The sequence below is a fragment of the Priapulus caudatus genome, unplaced genomic scaffold (genome assembly GCF_000485595.1).
Source record: "Priapulus caudatus unplaced genomic scaffold, Priapulus_caudatus-5.0.1 Scaffold91, whole genome shotgun sequence".
Taxonomy (NCBI): Eukaryota; Metazoa; Priapulida; class Priapulimorpha; order Priapulimorphida; family Priapulidae; genus Priapulus; species Priapulus caudatus.
In genome coordinates this window covers 111925-123596 of record NW_014577152.1, presented here as the reverse complement: position 1 = coordinate 123596, position 11672 = coordinate 111925, and the positions used below count along the sequence as shown (strand labels likewise).

General features: G+C 45.3%; 1 protein-coding gene across 4 annotated transcripts in view; it reads right to left on the bottom strand.

Annotated features, from left to right (window-relative positions):
• Positions 1-562: 562 nt before the first annotated feature.
• The window catches only part of LOC106804885 (kynurenine--oxoglutarate transaminase 3-like), a 23420-nt gene continuing 12310 nt past the window's right edge, over positions 563-11672 (bottom strand). For 3 of the 4 annotated variants that reach the window (XM_014806271.1, XM_014806270.1, XM_014806272.1), the window contains exons 2-15: positions 10507-10648; positions 9567-9628; positions 9245-9296; positions 8830-8928; positions 8096-8245; positions 7142-7228; positions 5511-5633; positions 4611-4731; positions 4293-4369; positions 3574-3663; positions 2535-2721; positions 1925-1995; positions 1687-1773; positions 563-1122 (exon numbers count right to left, since the gene is read on the bottom strand). In XM_014806271.1, coding sequence (XP_014661757.1) covers positions 1057-1122; positions 1687-1773; positions 1925-1995; positions 2535-2721; positions 3574-3663; positions 4293-4369; positions 4611-4731; positions 5511-5633; positions 7142-7228; positions 8096-8245; positions 8830-8928; positions 9245-9296; positions 9567-9628; positions 10507-10641 — 1407 coding nt within the window. In that variant the 5' untranslated portion in view covers positions 10642-10648 and the 3' untranslated portion in view covers positions 563-1056. Of the gene's footprint in view, positions 1123-1686; positions 1774-1924; positions 1996-2534; positions 2722-3573; positions 3664-4292; positions 4370-4610; positions 4732-5510; positions 5634-7141; positions 7229-8095; positions 8246-8829; positions 8929-9244; positions 9297-9566; positions 9629-10506; positions 10649-11330; positions 11382-11672 lie in introns of those variants that run through there. The other variant, XM_014806273.1, reaches the window with a different exon arrangement.

Genomic DNA, 11672 nt, shown 5'->3' with positions numbered 1-11672 from the left:
GATGTGGACGCTGCGTAGCGGCGAGCGTCCTCACGGCGGCGCGACAGCAGGGGGCGCTCACGCGCTCGTCTACGCAGTGGTGGCGCGTGGGGCGCGGCCGCCGCTCCACGGGGGCGCCACCGAGCTCTTCTACGACGAGCTGATGGCGCGCTGTTGGGACGCAGCGCCCTCGCGGCGTCCGTCCGCCGCCAGCGTGCGGCGCGCCCTGGAGGAGCACGCAAGCAGCGCTCCGTGACGCGCCCGCCATCTGGTGGGATGCGATTCAACCTTTGGTGCGGGCGACGAGCTCGCCCCCTGGCGGTGCTATACTGTTATTTTTTTCTGTTGATTTCGTGTTATTTAATCCAATGTTAATGCTAATCTTATTTAATGATGTTATTATTGTTATTGTTGTTAACACGTATTTGTTACGCACTAACTGTATGTTTGAACGTGTGAGAATGTTTTGCTAATTTTCAGTTGTCATTTTTTTTCAGACAAATTTAATTTTGAACTACATAGTAATATGAAACTGACATGCATTATGTGAATGAGGAAGAGAAATGATGTAGAAAAAGACCAATTTACATTCACAAACAACTTTGTTTACTTTTTCTTAACATTTACATAGTGAAAGTTGTTCTTCAATCTGCCAAGATTGTCACGACAAGCACATACAGCAAAAATATAATTTTACTGATAAATCCATCCCTCATTCATTCTGAAATTTCTGCTCAGAAGATTCTACAGGCCACTAACCATGACTGACAAACATAGCACAAAATTAAAACAAAAAACAAAATTAAATTAAATTAAATTAACGAGGGTGATGGTTATTCATCTTGATTGTCTTTACTCGTTTCGATTAATAATTTAAACCGCGCTAACGCGGGGCGCGCTACAACGGTCATTTAAGGCTTCACCCACACGACGTCATCAGGGAAGCTCGTGCAGCGATCCATGCATCTCCCTCGACCGACCGATCGCATGTTGACTGAAGGTGGCAGCACCTGCAGCGCTATCGCCGGCGACCTCACAGCTCCTGGTGAGGCGACGCTGCAGATCTCTGCGTTTCTCTCACTGCTTGAGTGATCGCTTCCACTCTTTCAGAATGTCGCCGGCTCTCCTCAGCGTGGAATCCTCCTGCAACGCAGCAGCAGCACGCGGTGGCGACGAAGCGTGAGACGGCGGAAACAATTGTCGTTAACAGTTTTACCCTACAGATGGCGTACCATGCGCAGGAACCAGGAGTATCCCCCTCCCCCGTTGTCAGAAACAGAATCGGTGTTAATATTAGTCCTTGCCGTAACTTTTTCTCGTTGACTGGACGTCTCTATATACGTTGCGTATGGGTAACTCATAACTTTAGCGTGTTTCCGTCAGTGGTCTATGAGAATAAGGTTAATGTTAGGACCAAAGTTGAGACTAATTTTGTTTTTTGTTGGGTCCTGCACGATGCCCCCTCCACGAACATGATACTAGCCAATTAGAAAAAAGGGATCGACTTAACCACTTCCCAATGCCTCAATCGAACAAACAGCATGATCTTTGGCATGACACAGCAGTTCGATCAATATGCGCTAGCTACAAATTATTAATACAGTATAGCGGGTATATACGTTGTACAGTAAGGTGCAGTGCAGTATAACAGAGCAGTGTCTAACAGGGTAGAGTACGTTGACGTGAACACGCTACACCGAAAATTACCTTGATGAAGCAAAATCTGATGTAATTCTCCGCTACGCTTTTGTGTTCCTTCGAGTAAAACGCGCTCGTCGGAATAGTGGCAAACTTCTGCAACGATCCAAATTAACAAAAAAATATTTAACTGACAATTGAATTAACGACGAATAACTGCATAATTACTAAGTGACAGTTACACACTGGTTCAATTCTTTCTCTCCTCATTATCCTCTCTGTGAGCGCGGCTCATTCTCTCTCTCACCTTCTCGCGAATAAGCCACTTGACAAACTTGCAATCCTTTGGTTCGTCGCTATCGTCTCCAGTCTCTACGCCTGCGAAACAAAAACCCGCGTATAGACAACGCAAGCGTGCAGCAGGAATTCACACCAAACTAAACAGAGATTCCCTACCAATAAACAGACCTAAACATAACCACCTAAATAACCACCTAATTTCATTACATACTCATATAGTCACTATTTCATATATTCTCTACAGCAATAGCTATATACTAATAACTGTATATATATATATATATATATAATATTACTTATATTACAGCAATAACTATATACTAACATACATCCACAATTACATTAACTATACAACACGTTCAATAACTACGGCAACATACTGACGAAGACAGCCCCTTACGGCGACTGGCCGACTGGCCATGCCCGCCTGCCTGCTTGCCCGCCTGGCCGACTGACCGCCTGCCTGCCCGACCGCCCGCCCGACTACCTGACCAACCAACCGCCCGCCCGCCCGACCGCGCGACTGCCCACCAGCCCGCCCGACTACCCGACCAACCGACCGACTGCCATCCCCTCGGCCGTCTCTCCCGCGCGTGCACCCAGGGGCCGCCGCCTACCTAGGTGCGAGAAGTCTGCGACCATGAAGTAACCTCCGTCGGGCGTGACGGGCAGCATGCCGACCTCCTGCAGCTGCGCGGCCAGCAGATCCCGCTTCGGCTGCAGCATCGCCGGAAGCTCGAGGAAGTAGCAGTCCGGCGAGTCGAGGCGCCCCAGCTCCAGCTCGAAGCCGACCGCCGCCGCCTCCTGGTGGTGAAAATGCGAACGTCGTCATTGCCGATCTGGCACGAGCGGGCAAGGGCGGGCGATGGGGGGGGGGGTCTATCGCTGGCGTTCACCACCTTCGCAAAATGCGATGAATGAATAGTGGTGGCGATTTTACCACGCTACGTGGCAAATACTATTGGTGAGTGGTTAAACTAAAACTAATGATTTACTAATGATTAACTAAATTATCGATCAACTACTCACAAAATTACGATTGAATAACGAAGTTGCCAAATTTCAGTGTCGTGTCGTGAAAAGTTTTCGTACGCCTCATTTCCCATATACCCATCGCACCTGTCTATGCCTTGCTTGGCACATATGATCAAGTGAACGGTGGCTATAGTTTTTCGTCGGTGGGTAAAAATAACTTCAGTTGGGTAGCTCAATTCTCGGCTCAAACTTTAGAACATCTAGAGGGAGCCCTAGAGGAGGTTACCGCGACCACGCGCGCAATGGGTCACGATCAGCAGCGTCGTGTCAGTGACCCCGCGACTCTGCCACTACGTCATGTGCTGCTACTCCTAGGCCATCGCGGTCGGTGACCCGCGACTCGCACTGCGTCATGTCTCTGACCCCTAAACTCGCGTCGTGTTCAGTGACCCGCGACCTCGCACTGCGTTCCATGTCTCTGACCCCTAGACATCGCCGTCGCTCGGCCAACCCGCGACCTCGCACTGCGTCATGTCTCTGACCCCTAGACATCGCGTTGCGTCGGTGACCCCGCGACCTCGCACTGCGTCATGTCTCTGACCCCTAGACATCGCGTTGCGTCGGTGACCCCGCAACCTCGCGTCGCGTTGGCGACACCACGACCTTGCGTTGACCTCTCACCTGGATCGGCGTCGCGCAGGTGTAGACGCAGTTCTGGTGGAATGCGCTAACATGCTTCATTAGATGGTCTGGTGCCACCGTCCAGCCGAGCTAGGAGAGAGAGATAGGGTGAGAGAGCGAGAACCAGACTAGCCACACGTAGCGGTTTCTTAAATTGACTATGTCACGAATAAGTTGTCAAACTGCATAAGTGTACACTAATTTGGGTCTTATAAGATACCTTATAAGGTATATACTATATTATATACTTATAAGGTAATTACCTGTTAGCAGGCTTACCTATATGAGAGAGGGTAAGAGAGCGAGGACTAGACTAACAAGACGTAGGGTTTCTTAAATTGACTATGTCACGAATAAGTTGTCAAACTGCATAAGTGAAGACAAATTTGGGTCTTACCTATTAGAGAGAGGGTAAGAGAGGTGAGGACCAGACTAGTCAGAAAATAGCTAGGGTTATAAACGCGTCACAGCATGCACGACAACACCTCAGATGCGCCCGCGGAGGACGACTCACGGGCGAATGTCGCAGCAAACACAACACGACAACACGCAACTTAGAACTTCCTAGTCGAACTCGGTGACGCCCACAAAAAAAATCGATGACTTCCGAATCTAGATTTTCAGTTTTATTTTGCCATTCGGACTGCATTTCTGGTAGCCCAACTACGGTGTATTTGCTGCGTGACTAGCTACGGGGGTGGCAACACTAGCGTTCTCACCTTCCATCCGGTCACGCTGAACGTTTTCCCCGCACTGCTGATTGTCAGAGTTCTGTCCCACATGCCTGGCAGCGTTGCTGAAACCCAGGAGGAGAGATTGTGTGTTACGCGTGAGAATTCGTTTAAGCGGAAGCGCCGTCCGCACGTGTATTATACGTTTACAAGACAGAGGTAGCGAAACACCTCACTCGATCACGACGACCTCGTGGCCTCTCTGTTCTGTGACAGGACCTCACCGATGCATGTATGCTTGTGTTCTGTAACAGCAGATCGAGCTTACCGATATGCGTCTGCTTGTGTTATGTGACAGAGCCTTACCTATACGCGTGTGCTTGTGTCCGTCGTAGAGCAGCCACTCGTAAACCTCGTCGGCAAACACCAGCACGTTGTACTTCTTACACAGGTTCGCGATCATCTCGAGCTCTTCCCTCGTGAATACCTACAAGGTAGCAGCCACGTGGGGTCATGAGTGCGTCATCGCCACGACGGACGAACTATGCATGCAGCACGAAGATGCGAATTTTAATGTGTAAATATATGTAGATGAAATTATATTTTCCCTCGTGAATACCTGCCAAGTAGCAGGCACACGGGGTCAGTGCGTCATTGCCACGACGGGTAAACTATGCATGCAGGACGAAGATGTGAATTTTAATATGTAAACATGTAAATGTAATAATATTTTCCCTCGTGAATATCTGGCAAGCAGCAGGCACATGGGGTCAATGCATCATTGCCACGATAGACCATCGCGCGTAGGCATGCATGCGACGCTACGGCACCAACGACTACCGAGATGAAATGATAGAATGGTAGAACTATATGCATTGCAGCAAGAAAATGTGAATTTTAATATGTAAATATGTAAATGAAATAATATTTCCACAATTGCAGTTTCGAGAACCACAGATAAATGATCTAAACAATTATAGTTAATTAGTCTAGATAGAATTATGTATAGCATAATATCAGGAGTGGATAATAGAGATCTCTATTATCCACTCCTGATAATATGTTGCCTAAGAATTTATAATAAAGTACCCTAATTAGCTATAGACATATGAGATAGAAAACTATATGGAAATTAAATAAATATAAAGAATTTTTCCAGAGAACTATACACAAACTGTTCATCAAACTATGCAAATGAGCTCTCATACCTAGTGATGACGAAAGGCAATGGTATGCTGTCTTACTGTGTTCGACGAGCAACCTTACCTTGCCTAGTGGGTTGTTGGGAGTGTTGATGACTAAAGCTTTAGTCTTCCTTGAGAACTTGCTCTCGAGTTCTGCGGGGTCTAGCTTCCACTCAGCACTGGTCATCAACGAACCTGGCTTACTCTGTGCGAGAAATGAAGCTTCGCTTTAAGCCGGGCTTATGTCGGCCTTGCGACGCGACGCGATTGCCTTGTGACTGATTTTCTGCAACTGGTTGCAAGTCGCAGCGACGATCGCGTCACAGAGAAAGTTCGACCTAAGCACCCTTGCGACTGCCAGCGACTGTCTGCGACTGGAAAATTGTCAGTCGCAGCGCAGTCGCAGCGAGTCGCACATGTTCTACTCCTGCGACGTGATGCGATGCGACGCAACTGGTTCCACCGGTCGCAAGCATTGTTTTTCCTGGTTACTACCTGACATAAGCTGCCTTGCGATCGCTGCGACGAGATTCGTATGCATAATGAACGATGCACGCGAATAAAACAATTAGTGCATACAGTCATGTACACAACATGCACACAGCTCAACAACCCATGTAAACTCATTTAGTTGCGCGATCTATAGGCGATCGTCGCTTCGACCTATAAGTGCCTTCTGCGACTGCCTGCAACTGTCGCTGTCAGTAGCGTCGCTGTCGACCTTTAGCACTGCAGTCGCAGCGAGTTGCAGTGCGCCGCGTCGCATTCAATCGCAACGCGACCTAAGCCTGGCTTTACAAGGAAAAGACAACTGAAGAACGATGCATCGATCACCTAGGATGTTACACGAATGACGAGCACAAATTGATTACCCTACACAAAAATTGTTGTTGTTTTGGTGTAGCCATAGTAGTTGTTGTGATGCTGTTGTTATGACATTATTGTTATTATGATATTATTGCTATTATAGTGTTATAGCTATTATGTTGTATCGTTGTTGTTATTGTTATTGTAATTGCTGTAATTGTCCTTTGTTGTTTTTTGTTGTCGGTGCTAATGCTGTCGTCGTTCGTTGATGTTTTTTGTGTTTCTTGTTGTTGTTGCATCGCAATTATTGTTGTTACATTGCCACATTGTTGGAATGTTGATCCAGCTGCACGAATGGTTAGACTCAGTGTTTCTTAAACTGGTGAATGGTTCACCCAAGGGTGATCGTAATTACATTGAGATGAACGAAACTAAACAAAGAACATAAGGAAATTTAGTTGCGAGTAAACAAAATTTTGTGATGAAGACTCGAGGGTGAATGACACCGACTTAAATAGTTTAAGAAGAAGCACACTGGGGCCATCCTTAAAAAAATGTGTTTGCTGTCCGACCGACCCACGAAAATAGCCGCAACCCAAAAGTTTTTTTGACATTTTGGGTTCCATTTTGTTTTTGTTTTTTTGTTTATTTTGTCTATATAAATATAAATATAAATATAAATCTTCTACTGGTATTCTGGAAGGTGCATATACATTCCTCATAGTTAAGACTGAAACACAAAGCATGTGTGGCAAACATGAGGACAGACTTAAAATAACTATTATGCCTCACAAAAAAAGAAGAAGACCTACCTACCTACCCACTAAAAAAATAATGGGTCGGGGGACAGCAAACATAGAATTTTTTAAGGATGGCCTGGGTTAGAGGACGCTCGCTCTCACTCACCGGTCGCAGAGGCACGAACACAGGCGTTCCCCCAGCCGCTCGAGTCATCGGTTCGTAGCAGTCGAAGAACGGTTCAATGATGATCACCTGCAGCAAGAACAACGTCGTTCGAACATCGCCTCGTCCCCCGAAAACCCAAACACGAAATTGCCCCCCCCTCCCCCTGTCCTTCCTTTTCTCCGCGCCAGTCGGTCACCGCCAAATACACAACAGCAGGTGGTACATGCTGCCTGCAAGGACAAACACTAATGGACACGCCCACCACCTTTTTTACGAGCAACCGCGAGTGCTACAAACGTCTAGTGCTGCCTAGAGTACCTACATAAAGATTTATGTAGGTATCCGTATCTCTATCTCTATCTCTATCTCATCTTTATGTAGGTACTCTAGTGCTGCCTATACTATACACTGTACTAACACAGCTTTGAACTATAGCGTAGTGAACTATAGCTGGCCTAGGTTTAGCTCTGCCTGTCTAGCGCCTTTGCTCCCCCTACAGGAAGCTCCTGTACACTCTTGTAATTGGAGAGAAAGGCTGCATGGGTAGAGCTATATGTTGTTTGTATACTTATGTAATGGGAGAGAAGAGCTATACTAGTGGAGCTGTTGTTGGTATACCCCCAGTAATGGGAGAGAAGGGCTATACGTGTAGAGCTATGTTGTTTGTGTACCCCTGTAGCAGAAGAGAAGGTGCTACATGGGTAGAGCTAGGTTGGTCGTATACCCCGGTAGCGGGAGCGAAGGTGCTACTCGGGTAGAGCTGGCCTAGATTACTAACACCTACTGATGAACAACAGGGCTATAACGGTGGTTCCCAAACTTTGTCAGGCTCCCTACTCCACCCTATAAACAGCTACCCACCGCCTTTCAACAGCCCCACCCCCAATTAATAACCACCGCAGCGCCGCGGTACAGCACACACTGGGAACCACTGGTCAAAGAGTTGAATCCCACCTCATCTCCAGGATTGATGAATCCCTGGAAACAGCAGAAGAGGGACTCGTAAGCGCCGGCGGTGACCAGCACGTTTGTCATTGGGTCGACCGGTCGATCGTGCAGCTTAGAGAACAGTTTCGCTATCGCGTTCACCAGGCGTGGATGCCCCTGCAATGTACACACAGCAATGTAGGCACACATTTACAAAAAATTTAGGCCTTATTTTTAATGGATTTGCGCCGAGGAATTCGGCCATTCCTTTTGACGCTACGAAAAAAATAAAAGTAGAAAGCTAAATGATTCTACTAGGTATCATGCTCAGCAGTACAGAGCTTGATTACCAATGCACCCCGCACCTGCACCTTGCACTCTGTCCACTATGCAACCAGCATTGCTATATAGATTGGATTTTATTAAAAATAAAAGAATTGAAAAAAAAAGCTTAGCAAAATCGGTGTAAAATCGTCAACTCATGTTACTATAAACACTAAATATGGGCTTTGATGAGAGCCACCTTGAGAACAATTTGTGACGCGCATCATGCTATTACATTAAAAAAACCTTGAATATATTTACATGCGTGCTGTACAATTTCATCTAAGCAACTACATATTGGGTACAAACTATACAATCACCGATATATAAACACGTGCTGCTATATCGATAACATCGATAAGATAAGGCTATACAGTAGTAAGCAATGACTGCTAATGTTGAATGTGCAAATCTACGAGTAATAAACACCAACTCACATATCCTCTGGTATACTGGTTCAGAAGAACATTCGGACCAGTGACAGCCTCAACCAAAGCCTTCGTGACGTAGTCGGGCGGCGCAAAGTCGGGAAACCCCTGTAAAAATACAATCGTTGCTAGCTATAGCCACACTTATAAATTATACGTGTACAAGATTACTGAACTGAGTTCACTTTCTGCCAACAGCAATGAGTTCTCCTGAACTACACAATATAGTAATAATTATATTGTAAAGAATCTTTCGTAATCTTGACAAGTATGCAGCACACATCATATTCGTTTTTGTACAATTTAATACATAGTCTACAAAAACTGTCCACAAACGTGTTATCTACAGAAGTCCCATGATTATACATGTCTAAAAATAATGGAAGTATTTCTGTTTACCATTATTTGATATTAATAAACTCACCTGCCCAAGGTTCAAGGCATTATGCTTCATTGTGAGGGCAATGTATTCCACCCTACAATGAATTCACAAAAATATAGAATTAATATACAAAATAGGATCAGTTTAGTAAAAGTGTGGTAGTAAAGAGCATGTAGTAATAAGAAATTCAATTTGCACTCAATAAATAGTTTTTTTCCGATCACTCAAATGTATTTACATCATACTATTAAATATCAGTCGATAGACAACATTTGTAACGGTTTCAAAAAGTCCTGAGATACAAAGACATTTTAATATGTTTTCTTTCAGAATCCAAGGGAATTTAATATGAAATGCCACCAACCAAACATTTCCATAGTTTCCTTCAAGTCTCTTTGCTCCCTTGAATTCTGTGGAGGCCATCAGCTAGAAATAAGAACACATCATAACAAAACGCATTGGCGTAGTCAGGGGGGGCAAAGGGCCATGCCCCCGCACGTTTGATTCCGAACGTAACAAAAAAGTAAAATAAAAAAAAATAATGGTTTTACTAAACAGAGAATTGTCGCGCAGTCAAATGAAGCGCTGTATATGTACTCAAAAGTGCCTACAATTACCCATCTCCTGCATCCTAAAATTTTCAAAAAACTTTCTGGGAAGGACCCCCCTACTCCCCACCCGTTTTTCACCCCTCCTCGGATCTGGATCCGCCACGAACAGTTACTTATCTTGGGACAAAAACAATCGAACAAGAAATGTGGCCTTTTTGCATGCGCTCCAAAACATAGATTGCCAGAGCTGAGAGGCTGGGGAGTGTAGGGTGTGTGAGAGGGAGGAGGCAACCATAAAATATTAACGTACGATCTACTATTTTGCGCAGTTCACTGTTTTGGCTCTCTCCCCCCCCCCGTGTTAAAAACTGGAAGTTGGCTATACGCCACTGACAAAACGTTATAGTTGGAAAGCGTCGCTTGAACTGTCTTCGATAAACACATGAAAACATCATCAATATACAATAAAATGCACACAATAACTATAAACTAAGATCATAATAACTAAAATAAACTCCACAAACGCAATATTACCTAGTCTACGGTCAGACTCTGCTATGTTTTTCCTCACAATCATGCCTCTATCCATCCCCCTTTTTCTTTCTCGCTCAGCTCCTCTCTCTCTCTCTCTCTCTCTCTCTCTCTCTCTCTCTCTCTCTCTATATATATATATATATATATATATATATATATATATATATATATCAGGTAAATGCTACTGGTTTTTACATTCAATTTTTTCAATTCATATACCTGTGATGTAGTGCTGAAACAAGCAGAAGTATTTAGCTGGTAAAAACTGGTCAGGGGGGCTGATGATCGGAAAAGAACCCCTCGTCTGCAACAACTAGAGGCTGCTGGCGCGATCGAAGTGACTGCTTTGAACATGTGTCACCTGCAAAAGAAAAATGAGCTCAAAGCAATGACGATTAAGGCCCATTGGCGAGAAGAGGTCTGTCCTTAGCCAGAAAATGCAATAATTTTGTAAGAGCATCGATCTACACATGCAGACACTTATGACTATAGTAGCTTTAGTACGTGACGTAGTGGTGTACGGCGTAGTACGTGGCATAGTGGAGAACGAGCTATATAGTACTAGAGCTGGAGCAATAGTAGCTCTACCGCACGTCCTTGGTATTGCCCGTGCAACGTACGTGTACGCATGGTAGCTCTAGTACTATAGCCCGCGTACAGTTGCCGCAGGGCTATAGAATATATTCTATTACGAATGATAGGAACCAACCCACTGACTGGCGCTGCTGCAGCGCCACCAAGAATGGCCGTTTGAAGTTCGTAAATAATGTTTGTTCACAAGAAATACCGCAAGTAGACCATTTCAATAATAGTCAGAGGTTAAATTTTAGTAGCTGATATAACTTAAGACATATTCACTTAGGATAGGAGGCATTAATTGCCTACCACAGACGTTTTATAGCTGCGACTAACCGTGAATAAGTTGGTTCCTAGCATTCGTAATAGAATGTTCTATATAGCCCTGCGGCAACTGTATGCAGGCAATAGTATAGGCTTACTAGAGCTACGTGTATGGTAGAGCTAGAGAAAGGGTATAGCTCTACCTGTGTAGTCAGGATGCCTCGTCGACATGTCGAACCACTCAGACTAGCATAAGGACTGGTAGTTCTGGATCTCTGATAGTTTTCTGCGTAGCCCACGATTACGTGGATAATAACGCAGGAATAGCTATAGGGAACGCTATAGCTAGCCATGGGCTGTGACCTAGCTTGGGTAAATCCAGGTAGTTAGCCTTTAGCCAAATGGCACTGAGGGTGCATGGTCACAGCCAGAGTTTTTTTGGGTGTCACTTTCGCTGATAGGGTCTATGTCCCCCAGGGTACTGCCGGAACGTACCCTGGGATACGCTCCAGTATACGCGGAAGCGTACCCTGGTTACTATCTAG